The sequence below is a fragment of the Neolamprologus brichardi genome, chromosome 15 (genome assembly GCF_056152115.1).
Source record: "Neolamprologus brichardi isolate AB-2024 chromosome 15, ASM5615211v1, whole genome shotgun sequence".
Taxonomy (NCBI): domain Eukaryota; kingdom Metazoa; phylum Chordata; class Actinopteri; order Cichliformes; family Cichlidae; genus Neolamprologus; species Neolamprologus brichardi.
This window is the reverse complement of record NC_142118.1, coordinates 30,340,589-30,366,145: the sequence shown is the minus strand read 5'-3', so window position 1 is coordinate 30,366,145 and position 25,557 is coordinate 30,340,589. Positions and strand designations below refer to the sequence as shown.

At 41.6% G+C, this 25,557-nt stretch overlaps 1 protein-coding gene and 1 long non-coding RNA gene across 3 annotated transcripts; one reads left to right on the top strand and one right to left on the bottom strand.

Moving 5' to 3' along the window:
* Positions 1 to 21,481: 21,481 nt before the first annotated feature.
* On the top strand, positions 21,482 to 23,660 carry LOC148098571 (uncharacterized). Of its 2 annotated transcripts, none has more exons than XM_087852648.1 (4): positions 21,482 to 21,972; positions 22,114 to 22,365; positions 22,996 to 23,031; positions 23,202 to 23,660. In XM_087852648.1, exons 1-4 carry the CDS (start codon positions 21,843 to 21,845, stop codon positions 23,459 to 23,461), a joined length of 678 nt encoding a protein of 225 aa, XP_087708774.1. In that variant the 5' UTR covers positions 21,482 to 21,842; the 3' UTR covers positions 23,462 to 23,660. The 2 variants fall into 2 exon arrangements, with proteins under 2 accessions (XP_087708774.1, XP_087708773.1); XM_087852647.1 differs by having other exon boundaries at positions 22,942 to 23,031.
* A 477-nt stretch (positions 23,661 to 24,137) lies between these two features.
* On the bottom strand, positions 24,138 to 25,417 carry LOC148098570 (uncharacterized). Its single transcript, XR_015720744.1, has 2 exons — positions 24,914 to 25,417; positions 24,138 to 24,380 (listed from the first exon to the last, which is right to left on the bottom strand). It is a non-coding gene; the product is annotated as an uncharacterized LOC148098570 (long non-coding RNA).
* Positions 25,418 to 25,557: the final 140 nt, after the last annotated feature.

Here is a 25,557-nt window from a genome sequence, read left to right as displayed (position 1 = left end):
GAAAACATAATTACATAGTGTTTTGACAGTATTAAGGGGAAAAGAGGGCACCGGTAGCACTTGTTTTTCTGCCCAGACAGCAGAGAGCAATGCTGAAGAGGGTGCTGTGCTTTGTACAGCTGGAGCAGATGCTGCTGTTGGAAACAGAACAGAATCCACGGGTGATCCTGCAAGACTGATTAGACTTCCTCCATGTTTCACGAATGAATTAGCAGTTATTGAAGACAAGGCAACAGTATCCTCTTATTTTTCTTGCCACTACTCATCGCTCTACCTTACACTATCCAGCTCAGTTTGGAAGGCTTTCACTACAAGTGAAGACAATAAAGGAGATTCAAGAGGAGAGAGTTGAAGGGCCCTATCTAGCTGTATAACCAGCTGCATCACTCCTGTCTGGACATAGGCTTTAGACTTGGCTTGATCTCTCAAAATAGGACATTTATAATGATATAAAAGTGGTTCTAGTGTGCTAAGATAATCTTTGTGAAAGGAGTATTGCACTTTCAAAGCAGGTATATTGCCGGCCAAAGCCATTTGAAATACAAATGGCTATGTCCAGTACAATATATTCTGTACAAATTCTATGTTTACACATTCTATATTTGTGTTTAAACATGCCCCCCAGTGAAGTCCCTATTAAACACACACACACACACACACACACACACACACACACACACACACACACACACACACACACACCACAGATTACAGCTGTTTTTTTAACCTAGTTAATGTCTTTGCAAGATATTATCCACCTGGTCAATGGAAATGTAATAATTATTTTGAGAAAATGGCTAGGATTAATTCCTGCTCCTGTAAAGCCCAAACAATGAAAACTGAGTATTATTGAACCTTCTGACAAATTAGTTCTTCACCTCACCCTGTTCACCTGACATTGTTATGTGAAGGCTGTGTGCAGGCAGGAATGGTGGACCCAAAGTGCAGACGCTCGGAGGCACAATGTAAAGTCAAAACAGCTTTAATGCTGAACTCAAAAAAAGGTAACACAATTGAGACTCCAAATAAACTCAGGCAAGCAGACAGAACACACAGCATAGAAAATGGTAGATAGCAACACAGACGCAGAGAAACACAGGGCTTAAATACACAGAGGAGCAATCAAGAAATGAGTAACAGGAGGGAAACACAGCTTGGGCAAATCAGGCCTAACGAAACAGGAGAAGCAAAACCAGATGCATTAACATCAGACATGGACCTTCAAAATAAAACAGGAAACAACACAGACTGAACTAAAGACACAGACTCACACGCAGGCACTGCACCAGAGGGAACCGAGACGTAAACCATAAGACAGAACACAGACAAAGAAACCAAAGACTAGAAATGATAAATAATATAATAAACTCAAACCTCTGGGTCAACGACCCAGGCATCCTAACGGACATCCATCAACAGCAATGAGCGAGGCTTTAGAGTACATGAGACCAGCGCTGCCATCATTTCTTCCCTAGTCTGTCAGGTATCACATGGTGGTAACCAGGCTTCATTGCATCTTGTGTTTTGCTCATGCTTTGTACTTACCACGGTTTACCTGTGTCAACAGTTCTCATCATCAAGTCACTGATTTGCTCACCAGCAGAATACCCATATAAGATCCCATATCATATAAATATATGCACCCCACCCACTTATCATCCTCTCTGAGATTGATATAAGACTTATCTTATTATTAGGTGATAGCATGTCAAAATGCTCCCTGATGATATTTTTCACCTTTTTGGTGGCTCCATAATGTGCCTACAATCTCCTTGCAAGCTGGCCTCATTTATCTCTGGTCATGTAATATTCTGAAGAACAATACAGGCCTGGACACAGGCTTCGTTTGGACACGTCCCCCTTTACTTGACACAGGACTTCAGTGTCAGATGTAACATCACTACTCACTCACCTTTCAACCTCCGTTTTTCCTTGTTTCCAGTAAAATGTATTGATCTTATCACTGTTTGTGCTTGGTGTCTGAGCTTGGGTCCACTGTCATGTACTGGCCTTTTTGACAGATAAATAATAATTTGCATATGAGTTTTAATTTGTCTCATATTTGGTGGCATTTTTTTTTAACTTATTGCTTAAAATGTTTAATGCAATTTATTTGAAATGGGAAAAAAATCACACCACTTATTAGTGATGGGATTTCCGGCTCTTTTTAGAGAACTGGCTCTTTCTTTCACCAAAAAGAGCCAGCTCTTTCGGCTCCGAACCGGCTCTTCAGGTTGTTTTGTTGCTTTAATTAATTTATTATTAACAATAATATAAAATTATGTACAAAAGGAATTACTAATGTAAAAAAAGTGGTATTTTATATATAAATACATGCGGTGGCCCCTAGAGACAAAGCACGTACAAACTCCAAAACACATTTCCAGTGTTAACTGAACTTCCAAAACAGAGCTACCTAGATCACTTAAATTGAAAGCACATGTGTATGGTTTGTGTATTTATACACAAGCACTCATATATATTCAAATAATTTAAAAAAATGTTCATTTACTTGTTACTACCACACACCAAATCCGGTCATTGGTACTTGCTGGCTTGTGTAGCCACTAGGTAACAAAAGCTCAACACTGCGCCCTAGCAACCTGGCACACTTCTGTTGTATTTTGTACGTGTTTTGGAGTTTTTACGTGCTTCTGAGTTTTTACATGCTTCTGAGTTTTTGCGTGTTTTAGAGTTTGTACGTGCTTCAGAGTTTGTACGTGTTTTGAAGTTTGTATGTGCTTTGTCTCAAGGGGCCACCGTAAATATACTTTTATTTATTCACTCCACATAAAATGTAATAAATAAATCAAATAATACAAAAACCAACTATTCACAGTTCAACTTTTAACTACAGGGTGGGCCATTAATATGGATACACCGTAATAAAATGGGAATGGTTGGTGATATTAAAGTCCTGTTTGTGGCACATTAGTATATGTGAGGGTCAATAATGTTTAATATTTAGTATTTACTGTTATGTCTGTGAAGGTTCTCAGTCATCCAGGTCATCGTAGTCAAAGGAGCTTGCAAAGAAAAGCGTCTGGACTTCTTTAAGTTACTTGAAGAAGTTTCACCTCTCATCCGAGAAGCTTCTTCAGTTCTAAGGTCAAATGGTGGAGAGTCCCAGATATAAACCTAGTGGGAGTTTCCCCCACAGAGGGACAAAAGGACCCCCTGATGATCCTCTAATCGCCTGAGCCAAGGTGTGAAACTGGGTGTGGGTCCCAATCAGCCAGAGTTTCGGGTGAGTTCATTGTGAAACCTGGCCCCACCTTATCATGCGAATTCCTGAGGTCAGATGGCCCAGGATGTGAGTGGGCGTTAAGGCGTCTGGGAAGGGATCTCAAAACTGGATTATAGATGGCAAAGAGTTGGTGTCATAAACCACCGCCTCTGTTCAAAGATGGTCACTCACAGTGGACATAGATGGCTTCTTTCACTCCTCTTTCAAACCATCTGTCCTCTCTGTCCAAAATGTGAACATTGGCATCCTCGAAAGAGTGACCTTTATCCTTAAGATGCAGATGGACTGCTGAGTCTTGTCCTGTGGAGGTGGCTCTTCTGTGTTGTGCCATGTGCTTGTGAAGTGGCTGTTTGGTCTCTCCAATGTAGAGGTCTGGGCATTCCTCGCTGCACTGTACAGCATACACCACATTGTTAAGTCTGTGTTTTGGCGTTTTGTCTTTCGGGTGAACCAGTTTTTGTCTGAGCGTGTTGCTGGGTCTGAAATGCACTGGGATGTCATGCTTGGAGAAAACTCTCCTGAGTTTTTCTGATACACCGGCTACATAGGGGATGACAATGTTGTTGCGTCTGTCCTTCTTATCCTCCCTCGCTGGTGTCTGATCTTCTTTTCTGTGCCTCTTTGCTGACTTTAAGAACGCCCATTTAGGATAGCCGCACGTTTTGAGTGCTTCCTTTACATGTGTGTGTTCCTTCTTTTTCCCTTCAGGCTTAGAGGGAACATGTTCTGCCCGGTGGTGTAGGGTCCTAATTACTCCAAGTTTGTGTTCCAGAGGGTGATGGGAGTCAAACAGGAGGTACTGGTCCGTGTGTGTGGGCTTCCGGTAAACTTCGATGTTGAGGTTGCCATTCTCTTCAATGTGCACGCAGTCCAGGAAAGGCAAACAGTCGTCCTTTGTGTCTTCCCTGGTGAACTTGATGTTTTTATCCACAGCGTTAATGTGCTCAGTGAAGGATTCCACTTCTTGTGTCTTGATTTTGACCCAGGTGTGGCTGGGTACTCTTCCTTTGAAAGAGCCAAGAGCCTTCCTTTTCACTTCCTCCATGTAAAGGTTGGCTACAATAGGTGACACGGGGGAGTCCATGGCACAGCCATATTTTTGTCTGTAATAGCCTTCGTTGTATTTGAAATATGTAGTGGTGAGGCAGAGGTCTAATAGTGTGCAAATCTGATCGGGTGTGAAGTTGGTCCTGTCCTCCAAAGAGCTGTCTTCTTGTAGTCGTTTTCTGACAGTCTCCACTGCCTCCGTGGTGGGTATGCACGTGAAGAGAGAGACTACATCAAAGGACACCATGGTTTCATCTGGATCCAGGGTAAGTTTCTGGACCTTGTCAGTGAAGTCGGTGGAGTTCTTGATGTGGTGTGGGGTGTTCCCCACAAGAAGAGCAAGGATGGTAGCAAGGTGTTTTGCAATGTTATAAGTGGCTGAGTTTATGCTACTGACTATGGGTCTGAGTGGGACAGCTTCCTTGTGGATTTTAGGAAGTCCGTAAATGCAGGGAATGGCATCCCCTGGGTAAAGGCGGTGATAAGTAAGGCGGTCAATGATTTTGTCCTTTTCCAAGTCTTGAAGGCAAGCTATAACTTAGCTCTCCAATCTTAGAAGAGGTTTACAAGTTTTGTGGACAAGGCTCAGCAGGCCCAACACTCTAAAGGAAAAGAAAGACAACGCAGGAAATTTCACACCTTGCTTGTGATAAGGAGCCGGCTCAGTCGTTCACGTCAAAGATCCGGCTCCAAGAGCCATTTCGTTCGCGACCGACACATCACTACCACTTATGTAGAAGTCTCAAAAGCTCACAAACCATCATAACCATCATAGCAGAGCATCTCTCCCACTGTCTGTGATGGTTTTCACATGCATGGAATTTGTTTTTAACTGAAATTTTTAATGAACAGAAATTAAGTATTTTTGTTAAATCAGATTTTGGTTTCGGTGGTTGTAACTGGCAGCCTTTAAAAACACATATGTCTTGTACCCTCTTTTTAATCGCTACATCAAAACCATCACACTACGATTCCTAGTTCAACTCCAGTTGAAGCCTTTCTATCTGTAGTTTGTTTGTGTGTCCTATGTGTGTGCTCAGTCATGCAAGGTTAATTAATGATTATAAAGTGTCCATGGATGAAAGGTAGACAAAGTGCTTTAAGTACGTAGAATAAAACATGTAGTTCAATGTGGTTTGTAAAGTGTTAAACTATTGATAAAGATATTGATAAAGATCTAAAGACAAAAGAGACATTTCAGTTTATTTATTTATTTATTTATTGCCAAACATCGGAGCCTGTGCAAGTTACTGATAGATTGTTTGTTGGGAACTGTTTATTTTTCGGTTTGTGTTTTGTGTAAAATATACGAAAAGGGAGAAGGAGAGCCCCTGAGTGAATAGCTGCAGTGAGCTCTTAATTTGAAACTATTTAATTCACTGGGAGGTGAGTGAACTGCTTGGGAGAACAAGCAAAGATGCTGAAGGCACAGACAATACTGTTGACAGCTAAAATGAGAGTGTAGCCACAATGATTCACTGAAGGAATAATCATGTATGGATAGCGTGAAGTCAATGATGATGGCAGTAGCTGTACAACATGTAGTTTCTGGATTGATGAAATCCTCCAAAGCTGCGTTTTATTACATTTCTATGATAAGAGTGATAAATAAAGATAATATTTGCATTTCTCCACATGCACAGATTTGTATTTCATTTCAAGGAACTTTATTCATAACAACAAAAACTTTATAGCAGTGTATACATACAGTAACAGGTCAAACACAGTTTGACCACAAGATGAAAAATCAGTCAGTCCTGAACAGATATAAAATCAGGTTATATTAGATGAAAAACGATCAGTCTAGAAAATTTCAACATGAGGCATTCTCCAAGTTAAATTTCAAGCTAGTTAGGATTATTTTACATAATTTTGATTGAAAATGCGAAATCCAGCTTCAAGTCAAACTGAAGCTTATTAATCAGATAGAGCTATAGAGCTAGACAGAGTTTTAATTCATTTAAAAGCCTAATTCCTAACACCCTAATTTCAAAACTCAACAACAGTTTTATTTGCTTTTATCTATTATCTACCTGGCCTTTACTTGGAGTTTCTCACTGATTCCCTGGATTTTTAATCTGTTTTAGACTCAGTTCAGACAAAATAGTCATCATCGATGATTTTAGCATACTTGGCCATGGCATTTAATCTATTAATGATGGATTGGATTTATATAGCGCTTTTCAAGGCACCCAAAGCACTTTACAATGCCATTATTCATTCACTCTCACATTCACACACTGGTGGAGGCAAGCTATGGTTGTAGTCACAGCTGCCCTGGGGCAGACTGACAGAAGCGAGGTATATTGTGCCATCGGCCCCTCTAGCCAACACCAGTAGGCGGTAGGGTAAAGTGTCTTGCCCAAGAACACACTGACCAGGACAGAGAGCCTGGGGATCGAACCGGTGACCTTCCAGTTACAGATACGCTTCCCAACACCCTGAGCCACGGTCGCCCCGTATTATTAGACTCTCCGACTACTTTAATCACACCACGGATGTTGTCCTGATATATGGCATAGAAACTGAACATTTAACAGTGTTCCTTGATCATTTCTTAATAACATTTAAATTTACAATATTGGAGTACATAAGAGTGGGGAATACATTTCAGTACAGTAGTTGTCTTTTGACAAGTGCAACTAAATTTAAGTACACAACTCCTTTTAAAGTTACAGAGTAGCTATCTAAACTCGGTTTGCACAGAGATTGATTATCATGTTAATAGTGCTACATCTTCATTGCATACGGCCCTGGATACTGTGGCTCCTCTGAAAAAGAAAACCTCAAATCAGAAGTACTTGACTACCTGGTACAACTCTCAAATGCGTACCTTAAAGCAAAGATCCTTTAAGCTTCACAGGAAATGGCTCTCACCAATGTAGATGATCGTCATTTACTCTTGAAAGTGAGCTTGTTACTCTATAAAAAATCTGATGAATCAGAATACTTCATTAATCCCTAATGAAATTATGTGATTACAGTAAAAGCAATAACAGTATAAAAGTAAAAGACTGTAATCTATTCTATTATTTAATTTAGTTCAAAGTTTACAAAATATAAGAAATAGTTCTGATATATAGAAGCAGATCAATTATAAATATCCAGAATATTAGAGATGAAATATATATCATTGACATTTTACTCTAAAATGTATAGGGTCTTTTTCACTTTGAGCTGCAGATAATTCTGCTCACTTCATGTGACAAATGAGTCAACCACAGCCCGGTGCTCTGTCTCATCATCTTCACTGGTGCATCCAACCACCGCAGAGTCATCACAAAACTTCTGAAGATGGCAGGTCTCTTTGCAGTGGCTGAAGTCTGTGGTGAAGAGGGTGAAGATGAAAGGGGAGAGGATGGTCACAGTCCCTGTGCTGCTGATCACCTTGTCAGACACGTAATGCTGAAGATGCACATATTGTGGTCTTCCTGTCAGCTTATCACCCAGGAGGGTCAGCCTAGTGGTATTTAATCCAATGGAAAAGTCAAAAGAACATGACCCTCACAGTGCTCGCCGGCTGGTCCAGATGGGTGTAGACACTATTGAGCAGGTAGACAATGGCGTCCTCAGCTCCGAGGCAGGGCTGGTAAGCGAACTGAAGGGGATCCTGATGTGGTGTGACTATAGGTCGGAGGTGGCCAATGATCAGTATTTCCAGAGTCTTCATGATGGGGCGACCGTGGCACTGGGGGTTGGGAAGCGCATCTGTAAATCTGTCATATTCCACCAGTGTGTGAATGTGAGAGTGAATGAATAATGGAATTGTAAAGCGCTTTGGGTGCCTTGAAAAGTGCTATATAAATCCAATCCATTATTATTATTATGCGGGAAGTCAGTGCCCCAGGCCTGTAATCCTGGTGGCTCTTAAGTACAGGAACGAGCCATGACATCTTCCACGGCACTGGGACCCTTTGTAGACTCAGACTTATCATGAACAATTCATGAAACCCCCCCAAAGCTGTGGGGCACAGGCCCTGAGGACATGGGAACTCACCCCGTCTGGTCCAGCAGACTTGCCTGAGTGGAGTCTTCTTCATGAGGAAAAGTGACAGGTGGTGTAGGGTGTCGGGACTTTTACAGGAGGCTATGGTGCAATGTGAAGAAGGAGGGAGTAAGTGAGACTACGTCCACACTAGCCCGAATAGATTTGAAAACTGCGTTTTTGTCTGAAAACGGTCCGCATCCACACTAGCATTTTCAGTCGTTTTCACAAAGTTGTGCGTCCAGATTGAAACGGCCAAAAATGCTTACGTTCCAGTACTGCGCATGCGTGAAACGAAAGACAATTCGGCCTGCGTCATTTCCATCCAGATTGATGTCCATTGCCCTCCGTAGTGCTCCAAAACGGCCTTTTAATCATCCAAAGGCACACTCGATCACCATTCTGCATTTACATAATGACAACCCAAAAATACTGTTCCTGATGAGAAGCCCCTCCACTAGCATACTCTTTCATAACATATGGCAGTGGGGGGTATGCCGGGTCACTGAGGAGAAAAACAGGAACAGGATCCTCTCCCTCCACAATTACGTTTGGACAAGAAAGAATCTTGCCATCTCTCAAGTAGGCGCTGATGTTAGAATTAGCAAATATGTGGGCATCATGAATGCTCCCAAATAAACCAATGACATTTTGACTGATCATTATTTGTATCCTTCTGTAACTTTACAGAACTGTACTGAGATAAAACCTTCAAAATTTCAGGAGCAATACGTCTTTGGACGCGGGAACAAATTGTGGTAGAATCAGCCTGGTATTATTTGTATCCCACTGTAACTTTACTGTATAAAGAGCTAACATCTCCAAAATTTCTGGAGTAGTTAGTCACTATAAGAAGTGTTTATAAACTAAAAATCATGAATGTGGGATACTGTTAGTCCATGATTTCGAAAGGTCAGTGTATGCTCCCGACGCAGGGGAAACAAATCTGTCGGGGATACCTAGTTTGGCACGATGCCTTCAAAGTTTTGGTGCACTGGTGTTGCATGGAGAATCTGTAAAAGTATCGATATCGTCATTTCACTGTATAATAAAAATTAGAATTCTATTAATGTTTTTATCATGTGGTTATGCGATACCATGGATAGCTGCTGCCATAAAACTGAGCTCTTTACAACAAATGCTCTCAGTCGCCGTTGCCATTGGCAAGCAGTAGCCACATAGACACCAGTACTTTTCCCTCACTCTCGCGTCCTCGTGTGACGGATTGTTTTTATCTTCATCTAAAATAAGTACTGGTTGACTATTTTCACTCTCTCAACCGGAAAGGTTGAACAGAAGCCATTTCCAGTGCGCTGCTAACTGTGAACTGGATGCGGTGCAACCGTGTGACGTCACTACCCAGAGTGCATTGAGAAGTAAAAAACAATGGCAGCCTACTGGTAAATCGATTTTATATAAAATGTGCTTAAAAGGAAAACATTTGGCATATTTTAATACCACATGTATGTTATTGAAAGCACAGTGCATATTTTAGCGCAAACGTGTTAATAGCCGGGGTTCCCTTTAATGTAGTCTGTTGAGTTTGCTGAAGGCTGTTTTATCTCCATATGCGTACAGTCAATAGCTCCTAGACACTGCGGCATGCCATGTGTTCCATAGAAGTTTGTCACAAGTGTCTGTACCTCACATTCGGTGAATGGCAGGGAAACATACTTGGGTCCCAGGTGAAACGTGATAGCCCTGCACACTTCTCTGATTATTTTAGACACAGTTTGTCGAGCTAATCCAAACGCGTTCGCCGTTTTCTGCAGTCTGCCTTCGTCACTCAAATAGTATAGCGTGCAAGCGACCTTGGTCACAACGTCCACCGGTGATCTTAACTGTGTTGTCTGGCTTTGAATGTAATGTTGTAACTGTTCACTCAGATGTTCATTCAAAAGTTCTCACGCCACTCCTCTAGCACAACCGTTCCACACACAAAGTTATCCCACCAGGCACGGCAGCGTCCAGGTCTCTCCTGAAATCACTGATCGATGTATGGTCTGAAAGGCAATTCACGTCAAGATCTGCTGCTGAACAACAGCTCTGAGTAAACACTCCGTCTTCTTTGAAGCAAAGATATGTGGAGCATGTGCAAACTAATATTAATCTTCAATAGGGCTACCAAAACTGTGAGCAAACAAAACAACTGTTGTGTGATGCCGTCCGCTATCTTGGTTGAAATGGTCACACGACTGCATCATATGACTAACATGCATCATCGTTTTTGAAAATCTCCATATTTGCTGTCCACACTACGACGCAAAAGCACCGTTTTCAAATCTATGTGTTTTCGAGGGCGTTTCCAAAACGCTGCGTTTTCATTCGGGGAAAACACGGTCTCAGTGTGGACAGGAGGCCAAAATGAAAACGCACTAGTGTGGACGTAGCCTGAGAGTGGTGTGGCTGTGGATTGCAGGCTGGTTGCATGTAAGTCAGTAGGGGGCTGAGCATTCACTAAAGTGCTGAATCTGTTGAAAAACACATTTAACTCATTAACTCTATCCTCATCAGCCCCATCATCTCTCTACTGGATGGCGTGAATCCAGTGATTGTCTTTATACCACTCCACACCTCTCTCATGTAGTTCTGCTGGAGTTTCAATTCAATTCAATTCAATTCAATTTTATTTATACAGCACCAAATCACAACAACAGTAGCCTCAAGGCGCTATATACTGTAGGAAGACCCTACAATAATACATACATACAGAGAAAAACCCAACAATCAAATGACCCCCTATGAGCAAGCACTTTGGCGACAGTGGGAAGGAAAAACTCCCTTTTAACAGGGAGAAACCTCCAGCAGAACCAGGCTCAGGGAGGGGCGGCCATCTGCTGCGACCGGTTGGGGTGAGAGAAGGAAGACAGGATAGAAGACATGCTGTGTGTTAACTTCAGTAATCACTTCTTTCAAACTATCAACATGTTTATTATATCTCATTCTAATAAATACTCAAGACTGCTCAAAGAATTCCAACCATTAAGTAAGTCTTAAATATGATCAATGGGCTATGTACCACAAGCTGGCAATAGTTAAACTATTACTTTAAAAGCCATCACTTTTAAGTAACAGCCATCACATATTGGAAAGATGCAAGAATTCGTTTTTTGCATGAACTGGATCTGAGGTGATTCCGAAACTCATCAAGAGTTTGAAAGGAGATTGTAAGCACATTATGGAGCCACCAAAAAAAAAGTTATATGATCTGCATTTTGGCAGCAAAGAGCAAGGGACCAAGCAAGACAGAGACAATAAAAACATGGGAGGGTGTTTAGGAAAGTGGAGACAGCTGGGAACACAGCAGGCACAGATCAGGAGTAACAAGACTAGGGAAGCAAAACAGAACATAGTACACACAGGAGAAGAGACTCTGAAAATAAAACAGGAAGTAACAAACACTAAGACCAGGACTAAGACACACAAACCATGGACACGTAACAGACATGAGTGAAATACAGAGGTGAACAGAATGGGAATGCAAAATAAACCTAACAAAAGCAAGCAGGGAACAAAACATGATAACTAAATATTACACAAGCAAGATAACGAGAAGCTAAAATAACAAACTCAGGAGTACTATGAAAAACAAAAGGAGTCAAGCCCAGACAAGTCTAATACACAATGAAAACTAAAAAAAATAGGTGAGAGGGAGGACCATAATTTAATATAGATGGAGGGAACAGACACAGCATGGTAAAATTTTGCTGTGAAAGATTCCTAACTGATGAAGTGATCTAGTGACAGGTGAAATTCCAAAAGACGATAGACTGAACCATCCTTTATGAAAGCCGAGTAAACAATTTCACTTCAATGCACCACCCAGCTGTTCAAAAAACAAACCACTATGATGCTTGATAGCAGGTTCCATGTTGTTTTGAGGCTGGTTACTGGCAGATAGTTAACTGGACTCGTCCGTTCTGGGGATTCTTGAGAATTAGGACTGTCCGGCCTTCAGTTAGCTATTCTGGATGCCAGCCATCAGTTAGCAGCTGGTTTATTGTATATATATCTTGTCTGTCTTCACACGTTTAGGGTTTGATATAAAGGTGGCCCACTCTTTGCAGCTATAGCAGCCTCAACTCTTCTGGGAAGGCTTTCCACAAGGTTTAGAAGACTATTTATGGGGATTTTTGACCATTTATTCATATATGCATTTGTGAGGTCAGACACTGAAGTAGGACAAGAAGGACTGGCTCACAGTTTCCACTCTAATTCATCCTAAAGTTTTCAATCTGCTTGAGGTCACGACTAGCATAGTCATGTTGGAAGAGGAAGGGACCGTGCTCTTTCCACAAAGTTGGGAGCATGAAATTATCCAAAATGTCTTGGTATAAGGAAGCAGTAAGAGTTCCAGAATTTTCTTAGGGATTAATAAAGTTTTCTGAATCTGATGATTCCTTTCACTAGAACTGAAGAAATGAGCATAGTTCCTGAAAAACAACCCCACACCATAATCCCCCTCCAAAAAAAGCATCACACTTGGCACATTGAGGTACGACAAGTATTGACAAGTACTGACAAGTACTCTTCTCTGGCTTGAATGTGTAAGATCATCAAACAGATTTAACCTCTTAAGCCCCAACGCCCCCTGATACGGGGGCAAAAAGCAGAAGATCAGGTAGGCTTGGGGCTTAAGAGGTTAAATATTAGACAAGGATGTCACAACAGTTAACATAAATTAACTGGTGTATCACATCTTTGGGAAGCTGAGTTCAATTTTCATTCATTCAGATGTTGACACACTGAGCTAATAGTTGTTTTGATTTTTGTGTAGATGTTGGGTCTTGATGAATCCATAGGTCCCACATCATTTTCATGTAACTACTTTTAATGGAGACCAAGGGTTCCAAGGGTTAGTGATTCTGCAGGTGACCTAGTGTTTAAGTGACTGCTTGTGGAAGGTGAAGAGACAGAGTGGGACTGGCCATCCTACCTGTGTCAGAAAAAAAAGAGCCTGAGTTAGAGCTAGGGCTTCAAATTTTATCATTTGTTTTTAACCTAAATTTCTTTGTATATGTATTAAGAGAGGTGGGTTATCAATGTTCACATTTTCCTGGTTGCTTAAAGTGTCTAAACCAGGAGGTAATCCTGGTGATAGACTGGATGAACTGAAAGATATGGTCAAATCATTTATATAGTCTCAGGCAACAAGAGACAAGAGAATGGACAAAGAATCAGCCTGACAGGAACAAAGATGGACGAGCATGCAACACCAGTTTTAGCAAATTCAAGCTCAAGTGAAAGAAATGAGAGAAGAGCAGCGGGGATAAGAGGACTTCAGGAGGGTTAATGGCAGCCAAAATGAGGAGAGAGGTGAACCCAATGAGGGGGCTGGTCTGAACAGATGTGGTCCCCGCCAAAAAAGGAACCAATCCATCAGAGAGATCCCAAGTTATTACCACTCACTCCAGATGACAATGTGGAGGATTTCCTCACTAATTTTGAGAAAGATGGCTCAAGTCTGCCGTTGTCCTAGAGAAGAGCGGCAGTTTGACTGGTATGTCTGCTCACACGTAAAGCACATAGTGTTTATGTGCATATGGACACTGCTGATTCTGAAGTCTATGATAAAATAACAGATACCATTCTTGCAAAGTATGAGATAACCGCCGACACCTACAGAAGAAGGTTTCTGTTAGATCTGTATTGTTGATTGTCATTTATGCTTAGAAATATCTACTCATATATGCTTAGAGTTGTATAATCAATGTCATGTTGGTAGAGGTTAGATCCTTAATAGTCTGCAAAGACTTTGTGTGGGAAGTCGTTTATCGGGTCACACTCTGACCCCAGCCCCCCCCCCCACACACACACATACTTACACAACGCACAGGCAAGGTACTCTTTGTGTGTATGTAGATGTCATATGTTAATGAACCTATGTATATTCATGTAACCTCAATAAAAGAGCAGTGTTACGGGGGAGTGGATGAGAGAAACTGGGGTCAAGCGAAGGAACGGCGTTTGTCCAGTTCTCTCCCGTGCACGAGAAACATAAAGAACTTTGCCTACTCGGGTCCTGCTTTGCTGTGTAATTAAATTGTCCTGAATGTTCCAGCAGATAGGTTTATTCTACAAACCTATCAGTTTCGAGCTGTGGATATTCACCCAGGTGAAACGCCAAGGGAACTCTATATGCGATTAAAATATGTTTTACAAATGGGCAAAACCTAAAAAATCTACAGTGAAAGATATTTCTGAACTGATGATCTTGGAGCAGTTTCTGAGGATGGTTCACCCAGATCTGGAAGTGTAGATTAGGGAATGTGCCCCCAAATCTGCAGAGGAGGCTGCACAGCTAGCAGAGATCTTCATTTCTGCAAGAACAGGGTCCATAAGAACCACCTTTGGCCGAGATAGAATTGCTGGACGAAGTAAGTCTGATGGGGGTGTAAGGGGTGGTGGTACAGGCCAGAGTAGAAGCTATCCTAGTGGCAGACATTTTGTTTCTGGTAAAATTAATATGAATGTGACTTGTGCTAACCATGTAACACAAGTCACATTCATGTTCAAATATCAGATGCTATCACTGTAACTGTCACACATTGGAAATTTGTGTTTCTTTTATTTTGATTTTGTTTGCATGATTTTACTTTGATATTTGTATTGCATGTTTTTGGTGTTTTGCATGATATTGTTTTAATCCACTGTGGGCTGGTTTGAAAATAAACACATTAGTCAATAGCAGGCATCTGTTGAAATGTGGGTATGCCCAGAGGTGGCCTATCAGCTGCTGAACAGACTTGTTTAAAGAAAAGGACAGGCACAGATTTAGGAGGAAGGAGCGCAGAGAAGCCAGGTGTGGGAGCAGGACCTGCTGCCTGATCGCCAGGTAAGACGGCTTGTGCGGAGATGGGCCAATTGTTGCAACGTGGCGAGCCATTTTTCAGCAACAGAAATGGCAACCAATGGGAAACAACACATGTCATCGACAGCAGGGCATAGGTGCATCTCTGCTGGCATCCGTGAGTACTGCTTTCCACTGTTGTTTGCCCGGTGCAGCCTTGTTGAGGGAGGGTCGCAGTGGCTATTAGCCAGGCCAACTTCACAGACAATGTCTCTGTCTGCTTACAAGGGGGTACCACAAGGGAGGCTGCTGTTGCAGCGAGCGAGATATTTAAGTTGTGGAGTGCAGCTGTGTTGTGAGGCAATGAGCCCAATAGAGTGAGGGACAGAGATAAGAGGTTGCTCCTTGTCTTTCTGGGACTAGTAGTCTCCGCTTCAGCAGGGGAATTTCTCTCTTGTTTTTAAACATTAGGAATATTCGTCTTGGGTTTGTGTGACAATTTTATTGTGGGATTGTGTGGGATTTTACATTTTAGTGTAAAAAAGAATATTGTATTGTACAAGTTTTTACAATTGTGTTTGTTTATACTTGCTCTCCTCCTCAGGAAATAAACTGTGTGTGATTAAGACCTGCTTAGTCTCTGTTCCCAGGTTTCTGATTAACTTGCTCTCCCTTATAATAAAGAACCTCCTTGTGTGACATTTAGGCCCACCAGCTTTAGTGTCTATGTAGCCGGATGGGCTTCTCGCCCTTCTTTTTCTCTCTTTCTCGCTTGCTCTACCACCCTCGCTCTCTTTCCGCTGCACTTGCTCCTTGTATCGTGTGATTGGGTTAATTAGGAACCCACCTGCATATTGATTACAGGGTGGTGTTTACCTGTATAAAGGGAAGCTGTTTTTTTTGTTGGATCATTCCTCCCGAGCTTCTGGTGCGATACAGCAGTAAATGCTGGCCTATTGGTTAATTTACCGATACAATCAGCTTGTGTGACTGCTACAGGTAGGCCTCCTTTTGACCTCTGATTCCTCTCAAAAGCCGGTAACTAGTAGTCATATTTCTGCGGCCCGCTACAGCGTGGCTGTTTCTCTTTCCTTTACTCCAGCCGTGGTGGAGAGACGCGTGAGTTGCGTCCACCGTACAGTACAGCGCCTCCAGTCTTGGGGTAAGCCGCTTATATTATAGCTGCTAGTATTTGTAAATTAGAGAAGCTTAAGCTTTTTCTTTTGTTTGTAGGGTTTGATTGCTGCCGCACCCTCTCAGGGACCAATTGCCTGATTTTAAGTCGAGTCGAGATGCCTGCCTAGCTGCTGTCTTGTCTTGCCTTGTTGCATCTTGTGTTCCGATCTGTTGGCAGTTTTATTCCTGCTGCTTGTCTCGCCTCGCCCCCGGGGGCTTTGGGTCTCACGCTAAGCCCCTTTTTTTGGACTATCGTTTTGCTCCAGCTTTCGCGGCTGGTCGGGGCGATCTCCAGCTGCATATTGGGCTGGTGTTACTAAACTGGTACTGCCTCTCCCTTTTCTCCCAGTTGTGGAGAGCTGCGCGAGACTGAGTGGGGCTACGGACAATCGGAACCAGTAACAGCTGTGGGCTGGCTCGCAGAGTAGAGTATTTCCAATCTGTGCTCTGGTGTGTATGTGGGTGTGTTTTATTGCAGATCTCTGTTTTTCTTTTAATCTCTTTTTTTTAGTATATAGAGCCTGTTTATGTCCCATGTTTTTATCCTTTTTAATGTGTATATCTTGTGCTTTTATTTCAGCAAACTGAGGATCTACCAGCGGCCGTGGGACCTTAGGTGGCGGGTTGTTTTCCACACTTCTTTTGTTGTACAGCACCAGGTGAATAGACTATAGTGGGTTTTGTGTGGTTTTCTTTTGGTCCACCGCTGCTGGTAAGTCCCAGTTGTATGTTTATTTTTTTTGTAATTTGGGACACCATTTTAGACATTTAGTGCGCCGTACTTGTTGTTTTGTTTTTTATTTTTTTAATAAATAAAACTGTGTTAATATTTGAGCCGGCCTCAGTGTGCATCCCTGAACTTACTCAGTGTGCATCCCTGAACTTGTTGTTGTTTTAATTACATTTCATTTCTAAAGTTCATATTTCCTGGGCTAGAATTCCCCCCCAGGTGGCGTTGTCATTTTATTTCTTTTATAACCCCGCCGACCACTTGGTCACATCTACATAATAAGACAGGTCATAGCTCACCTGCAAGGCATTCTAAACCTGATCAAATTGGTAAGCTTGCACAGAGGCAGGTAGAGCATTCTTGGATATGTGGTTACTGGATATGCATGGAGGCTAGCACCTCTCACTGACTTGACAAAAGTGGACAAAAAACTGTGACAGAGCTTTCAATGACCTTAAGTCAGCCATCACGAATGATTCTGTTCTACATAGCCCAGATTTCACTCAGCCTTTCACACTGCAGACAGATGCCTCTGGAGTAGGCATAGGAGCAGTACTGCTGCAGAAGGTGGAGGGAGAAAGATCTCCAGTTGTTTTTCTCAGCAGGAAGCTTCAGGACAGAGAGTCTGTGGGGGAAAAAAAAACTCTCTTTCAATGAAGTGGGCGGTGGAGTCACTGAGGTACTATGTTCTGGGCAGACATTTTGTCCTGGAGACAATCGTGCCCTCCAGTGGCTACACAAGATGAAAAAGTCCAACATGTGTGTTGCAAGATAGTATCTTTTGTTGCAATCCTATGATTTCACAGTGCTGCTGTTCAGGGAAATCTAACTGTCTAATGGACTGTCTTTCACATATGCATGAAGATTTAAATACAGTCATGCCGGGAGAAGGGGGGAGGACATGTAACAGAGCCCTATGGGTTCCATTATACTTACTTGTATTTTTATTCATTTGAGGAATTGGTATTTTAAAATTGCATAAAAAAAGAAACATACATTTGTGGGTTAGTGATTCTTTATTAGGTTTATCAGGTGACATTTGAGCTAGTATTTAAGTGACTGCTTGTGGAAGGTGAAGAGAGAGTGGGACTCACCATCCTACCCGTGCCAGGGAAAGAAGAGCACGAGTTAGAGCTGTTTACATTTCATCATTTATTTGTACCTCAATTCCTTCTATATGTATTCCCTCTATAACGCGGTTCACCTTTTGTGGCCTCGCTGTTTTGCAGGGTTTTTTTTGTGCAATTATGCATGTTTTTTCAAAATTTATTCATGTTATTCTTTTTACAGCACATTGTGTTCTGCATCCTGATTGGCTGTAGGCCATTGTCAATCTCATGCCCTGTCTCCTGTACAGTACAGAATGCGTTCAGCTTGTCAAATTTACATAAAACTTCGATCGTTAGCAGTGTGACTCTAAAGTGCTGTACGGTATGTTTGTAAGTTTTCTCCCCAACAAACACAACAATGTCAATGACACGTTTTGCATTTTCAAAGGCACCTGTGGGTGCCTTTGGTTTCATTCTATAATACTGGACTTATTTTTTCTATGAAGGTTTTTACTTTGAGAGTGTTTAAACAAGAGAGAAAAGTGTGAAAATGTTCATGCCTGTGTATAAAATGTGTAGTGAGGGGTTGGCGACTTATTGTGGTTATTTTTAGAAGGTAAATACCGCAATAAACAAGGGACCACTGTACTGAGATTTTTCTGGTTGCTTCCTTTGCAGGATATGGAGCAAGGGAGTAAAAGCAACTCAATCACATGCTTATGAACTTCTGAAGTAAACCAATGTGCCAGGTTAGGGGAGTCTTGGTTAAGGTTTTTTTTAATTTATAGATAAGTGAAGTCTCTCTGTCATTGGATCACTTATAGGATTTGGTATAAATATATGTCTTTCATGTGTTTTATTGTGGTCTGATGTTTGCTTATGTAGGCGTTTTTTTTTTTTTTTTTCTTATTTGGTTTGCTAATCCCAGACCTGGGCTATCCCAGATCACCTGAAATAGGTAGAGTATAAATGAAGCCAGTTGCTTTTAGAGGGGTTAGGTTCTTTGTGTGTGTTGGCACGTAATCTTTAATAAAGACTACCAGTTGATGGAAAAAACTTCATTCCTGTCTTGCGCAATTGTTTTTTAACCTACACATGACTGCCGGCCAAACTGACACCTCTTTTCCCTGGGATTACATGCTTAGTAGCAACCCAGTAGTTCATTATTCTTGTCCCTGGTCCACATATGCCACCTTGTTCTAATAGCATATGCTACTGTTTACACAAGCATTTCAAGCAATGTTAAAACCACGACTAATCTGGAATATTATTTTCCTTTAGTCACTTGTCAGTGGCATCATATAATTAAGATATTAGCTCTGATTTTAGCTCTTTAACTGAAAGTACATTGTTATTACCTGATTCCTACTGTAAGTTTAAGGCTTGGGGTTTCATTGTAGTGTTAGTGGATAATCAAGATTATCATTAAGTACTTACTCAGTAGTTCTAGTGATTACCACAAAATCTGATTCACATAATAGGCTATAATTTCACCTTTGGGATGTACGGTTTGACAGTAATAGCACCCATGAAATGTGATTGTAAAGACTGAACTTGAATTTTACACTGACAACTAAACTGCAGTTGTTCCTCCATTCATTCGTTCTCTTCTTTTTATTCTTATCAGGGTCGTGGGGTGACTGGAGCCTATTCCAGCTACCATAGGCCGAGAGGAAGGGTACACCCTGGACAGGTCTCCAGTCTGTCAAAGGGCTAATACACAGAGATAGACAATCATTCGCGCTCACATTTACACCTATGGGAAATTTAGAACCGCCAACTAACCTAACCGAACTAATTGTATGTTTTTGGGCTGTAGGGGGAAGCAGTTAATTAATCTAAACAAATTGACTGGTGTTCTTGAAGTTTAAGATTTGCCCAAGAAAAGCGAGCAGCATAAAAACCAGTTTGCTTTGTTTATTGTTTACCATTTTTTTTCCATCTGACTAAAACTAAATCTGCCGCTGTGGTGAGAGAGTGCAAGGCATGGGTTCTACATGAGAATTCGACGAGAGCTCAACTCTAGATCCGTCCAAGGCTCTCTAGCATTGCATCTCTTTTTTAATGACATGCCAAAATGACTCAACAGTAGCTGTCAGTGTGACGTACTACAATTACATTTAAATAATCAAGCATCACAACCCATGTCAACTGATGATAGCCATAACTAGTACCAGTTGCTTTCAGATGATTTTGTTACCTGTTCATAGCAATCAAACAGGTAGAGTATGATGTTCCAAAGACTCCTGGGGATTAACTGATGAGTGGAACAAATAGAAAACACATTTCCTCCAACTACCTTGGGACAGCACTGGAATATCTAACCACCTTTAAAATTAAAAGCTAAGAAGAGCCTTCAGCATCAGTTCATGTAATTTAAAACACAATCATGGCATGGTGAGCTGACTTCTTTTTTTGCTGCAACATAATGGCAGATTAAAATATAAATGAGGCACTCAGATCTTGCTGACAGCATAAAAGATGCAGGTATGATTTTAAAAATAAATAAAACAAATATACAGCTCAGATGAATATAAGGTTTGATGTGATGGGATAATACAGGGAAAGTAGGAAAATTAAAAAATGTCTTTTCTGAGCTAAAACAAAATCCTGTTGTCAAAAAACTACCGACAGCATACAAAATATTGATCAATACTTACATTTGGGGTAATGTTTATGACATGTGATGAATAGGATGTGATGAAAAAGTCCAGTAATAAACCTCTTTTCAATTATATTTCAAATCTGCTTAACTCTTAACTGTCCCTGTTTCTGGAGTTGGACTTGAAAATCCAGTGGACATATATGCTATATTGCCAGAAGTATTCATTCACCCATCCATAATTGAATTTAGGTGTTCCAATCACTTCCATGGGTACAGGTGAATAAAATCAAGCACCTAGTGATACAGACTGCTTCTAAAAACATTTGTAAAAGAATAGGTCACACTCAGGAGTTTAGGGAAATCCAGTATGGTAATGTGTTTGAATAAGATGGATAGGATGCCACCCGTGCAACAAGTCCATGAAATTCCCTGGCTACTAAATATTCCACACTCAACTGTTAATAGTCAAAATGTAGTACACAAAGCTTATTTCTAATGACAGCTACTCAACCACAAGTCAATGTGGAGAGGCAATAGCTACAGACCTCCAAACTTCATGAGGTCTTCAGAGTAGCTCAAGAACAGTGCTTAGAGAGCTTTGTGGAATGAGTTTCTATGGGCAAGTGGCCGCATCCTTGTCTTGGCCCCGAAGGAGCCCCGAAATTTGAACAGCATTTGATTATTCTGGATTCTTAAAATGCCCAGAAACTCCACACATTATACACAACTTGATTTCTCATCTGAGCGGAGAATGTTGATGACACAGCCTAAGATGGACTGAAAAGCCAAAATTGGCTAGTGAACAATGAGAGATTTACTTAACAGAAGCTTCTAACGGTGTGTTCACACCGAACGCGATGGACGCGAATAGAGCGTCAGGTTTACATGTAAAGTCAATGGAAAAGCGCGATGACGCGCGATTGTGGGTCCCGCGAAAATTCGGAAGCAGATTTGCGTCGCGAAAACGCCAAAACGCGTGAAACGCGCGTCAGTGTAGCGCGTCTGGCGCGTTTGACTCGCGAATAAAACCACGCGCGTGAGTTTTTGTGTTGCATTTTGTGCATACGCGCGTTTCGCGTCTACCGCTCGAGTTGGAAAAAGCTGAACTCCAGCGTCAAATCGCGCCGCGACAACCAATCAGGAGCCTGGTGACGTGGCTCTGACCTAGGTCAAAGGGGCAGATCCAGCCAAAGCCCTTCATTCTTCATTCAGTATGGAGGAAAAGCTAATCAGAGCCGTGGCTAATCACCCGGAGTTATATGATGCTAGCTACTACTTCTACCGAGACAGGAATAAAAAGGACCTAGCTTGGAGACACATAAGTGAGGAGATCGGGCAACCTGGTAAGTTCATTCCTTCTTCTTTTTAATTTTCAGACTGACCCGATGTACCCGCGCAAAAGCTAGCAAGCCCGCCTACTGTCCCGCTATTTTCCCACTGATGTACAAATACCTTTCCGCTAACAAGATAATGCGTTTATTCAGAGGACATCTGCAGGAGAAAGTGGAAGAGCCTCAGGGACACTTATAATAAGGAGAAGAAGACAGAGAAGGAGAAGGGGAGTGGGTCTGCAGCAGGATCAGGGAGAAAATGGAAGTTCTTCGCGGTCATGGGGTTTCTGGACCCCTTCCTCACCCCGCGGGAGACTAGCGGAAATATGGTGCGGACCGTGGAGAACTTCTCCCCCGAGGACCAGGGACAGCCCGAAGAGGCAGCAGGGGAGTGTCAGTCAGAAGGTATGTTTACAATGAGTTAATGTAGGCAGTTAATTTATGCGTGTTGTCATACAGGAACATATTTTGTTTATTAATAAACAGTATACAGTAGTCCCGCTGTTCATCCGTCACTGCCTCGCCTTTTCGTTGATTTTTTTTATTGCACCGTACAGCTTTCAACAATGCGCATTGCATTCTGCAGCCCAAATGACAAATCTCCTCCGTGTCGTGTCTCCTGCGCTTGCCAAACTTATCATGTTTGGTTTTGATAACCATCACGTCCAATAGAAAAAAACAGCACAAAAACACTCATAACTATGACCCTTATTCGGAAATACACACCTGCACCGGGAGCAAAAAAGGCGCACAAAAGTGGCGCCGCAGACGGAGAAAAAGCACGGCATAATACTTTTACGTTTTAAAATCGACAAAGGTTTGCACTTTGAGAATCAACTTGTGAGAACTGTGACTACTGTTCATGTGCTGCAATAAATGAGAGACCACTGTATATAATAATAAGTATATAAGTATATAATAATATAATATTCTCTATGACTGTTGTTTTCAACCTGTTAACATCTAATATTGTCTTGATAGAGTCAAGTAATCATGCAGCAGAGTCCTCAACTGTCTCTTCTCCTGGCTCTCCAGTCTCTGGTCCCTCAGCTCCTGCTGCTGCACCCACAGGTATGAACATCAAGCACTGACAGCTTTTTACTCGCTTGAATTCCCTTGTGATCACCTTTACTAAATATCTACAACCAATCTGTTTATATCCTGTTTTTTTCAATTTTGAAAATGAAAATCTAGTAGCAGCCTTCTCATTACTTTGTGTTGTTTTGTGCTGTGTTTTACAGGCCCACAGAGGAGGACAGTTCGAAGGCGGGCGAGGGACGGGTCCCAGGACGGTCCATCGGCGGTGGAGCTGGCCATCCTGGAGTCCCTAAAGAGGCCACGCCCGTCTCCAACAGAACATTTCCTCCTCGGCCTTGTTCCTGTTCTGGAGAGCATGCCGCCTCAGACACGAGAATTCGTGAAATTTCAAATTTATAAATTAGTTTTTGAAAACAGCACAGCTGTGTTAAATTTGGAAACATTGGACCCTAATGATCAGTAGTTTTCTGATGAGGCAGCAGCTCTCCAGGGCAGAAACAATGTTCTTATTTTTCTCCTCCTTCTCCCTGAGGCTCTTCCACTCCAAGCTGGGTCCTTTTTATTCCTGTCTCTCTGTAAATAGTTAAATTTCATATATTTATGATAAATGTTTTTGTTAATGAATTTATATATTTTTTCAAATAAACATTTATAATGACTAATGTCTCTGTTCTACTACACAGCAAATATTGGCACCCGACTTGACACAAGTAGAATTTATTTCATATTATACTAATGACAAAACATACTAATACAGTGGGATGCAAAAGTTTGGGCAACATTGTGAAAAGTAATTATTTTCCTGTACAAATTATTGGTTGTCACAATAAAAATTGTCAGTTAAATATATCATATAGGAGACACACACAGTGATATTTGAGAAGTGAAATGCAGTTTACAGAAAGTGTGCAATAACTGTTTAAATCAAGCAGGTGCATAAATTTGCGACACAAAAAAAGAGAAATGAAATAAATATTTAGTGTATATCAATGTGTGTGTCTCCTATATGATATATGTAAGTGACATTTTTCATTGTAACAGCGATTCATACAGGAAAATAATGACTTTTAATAAGGTTGCCCAAACTTTTCCACCACACTGTATATAGGAACATAGTGAAGACAAGTTACTTAAGAGAGTAAAAAGAGGTTAGTTTATTTTGGAGTAGAGCTCCATTTATTAAGAAAAAATTAAAAGGACAGGAACACTCTTTAGAGGTTTGTGGGTGGCTCTTAAAAGAGCCGTTGTGGGGAAGTCACTCGGACTTCAAACAGGCTACTCCTTTGGTTGCCAAGACACAGCTCCCTCCGCCGAGAAGTGAGCCATGAATTTCTCCCTCACCAGGACAGCCTCTCTGGAGGAGTTGTTTGCTGGCAAGGAACCTGGACAAAATTGTTTAAAATGAGTATTATGTGTACTGCAGTTACAAAATACATTATTGAAATTCCAAAATTACAAATTGCAAAACATAAATCTTACATAAAACCTTTTGTAATTATAAGGATAATTACATGATATATATTAGATATAATCTAAAACAGTCTGCGGGGATTATATACAAATATTCAACTATCCCAGAATTAAACCAGGTCTAAATAAAAAGGAGTGAGTATCACTACAAAGGTTAACTCAGTGGTCCTAATGCTACAGTTTGATATCAGCAAACACCGAGCGCATACATTGATATGACACCACAGACATGCTATCATTCAAACACTGATAACAGTATAAATCGAATTAAATCGGGACTTGATGAGACCTTCTGAGTATCACTAGAAATATTATAAACAGTCGTCTCCATACCACATTCACTGTTAGCATAGCACATCCATGTTAGCAGTGTAAAAATGGATGGTTTAGCATGTATTAGCACAGGTATCAATAAAGGACTACCGTATTAAATACTTTTACTAACCTCAGGCAGATGGACAGGCGCTCTGCAGGTGGGATTGAGCGCCTGTAATTGGTGTCTAGGCGGGCGATTCTGGGACCGACCCGGGGAAGCAGGTCCTCAAACTGGCCGAGTGAAAGACGGTGATGTCGCTGGAATCGGCCGTCATCCAGGCGCAGCTCCTGGAGCAAATGGTGAAACTCACCAAACTGCTCACGCCTCTGGAGGACCTGATGGACCCAGGTACGGCGAGGGCGTCTTTTACGCCGCTGCTCTGCTCTCCACAGTACATAGAGAAGGGAGACTCTCTCTTCAAGCGCTAACTCGACAGCTGCCATCTTGCAAAGATACCGGTCTGGCACAACTTCCTCCCACATCCCTCCCACATTTCCGGTTCACGCGCGTCAAAATATCATATTTTGACGCGCGATGGATTTTTCTTGGACACGCGTTGAGGCGCGAATGTGCACGCGTCAAATTAGGGGCGTTTGGGGCGTTTTTGTTCGCGTCCATCGCGTTCGGTGTGAACACACCGTAAGACTTCGTTTCTCCATGAAATGACCTGAAGTGCACTGTTTCATAATTGTCATTTAACCAGAGGTGGGTAGTAACGAGTTACATTTACTCCGTTACATTTACTTGAGTAAGTTTTTGAAAAAAAAAGTACT

What these genes read in the sequence shown, in the direction of transcription:
- LOC148098571 (XM_087852647.1), top strand. Translation starts at nt 21,843, where the DNA reads ATGGAGGAAAAGCTAATCAGAGCCGTGGCTAATCACCCGGAGTTATAT. An exon ending in AGGGGAGTGTCAGTCAGAAG is followed by an intron (nt 22,366 to 22,941) that starts GTATGTTTACAA and finishes TTGTCTTGATAG; the next exon opens with AGTCAAGTAATCATGCAGCA. An exon ending in TCCTGCTGCTGCACCCACAG is followed by an intron (nt 23,032 to 23,201) that starts GTATGAACATCA and finishes TGTGTTTTACAG; the next exon opens with GCCCACAGAGGAGGACAGTT.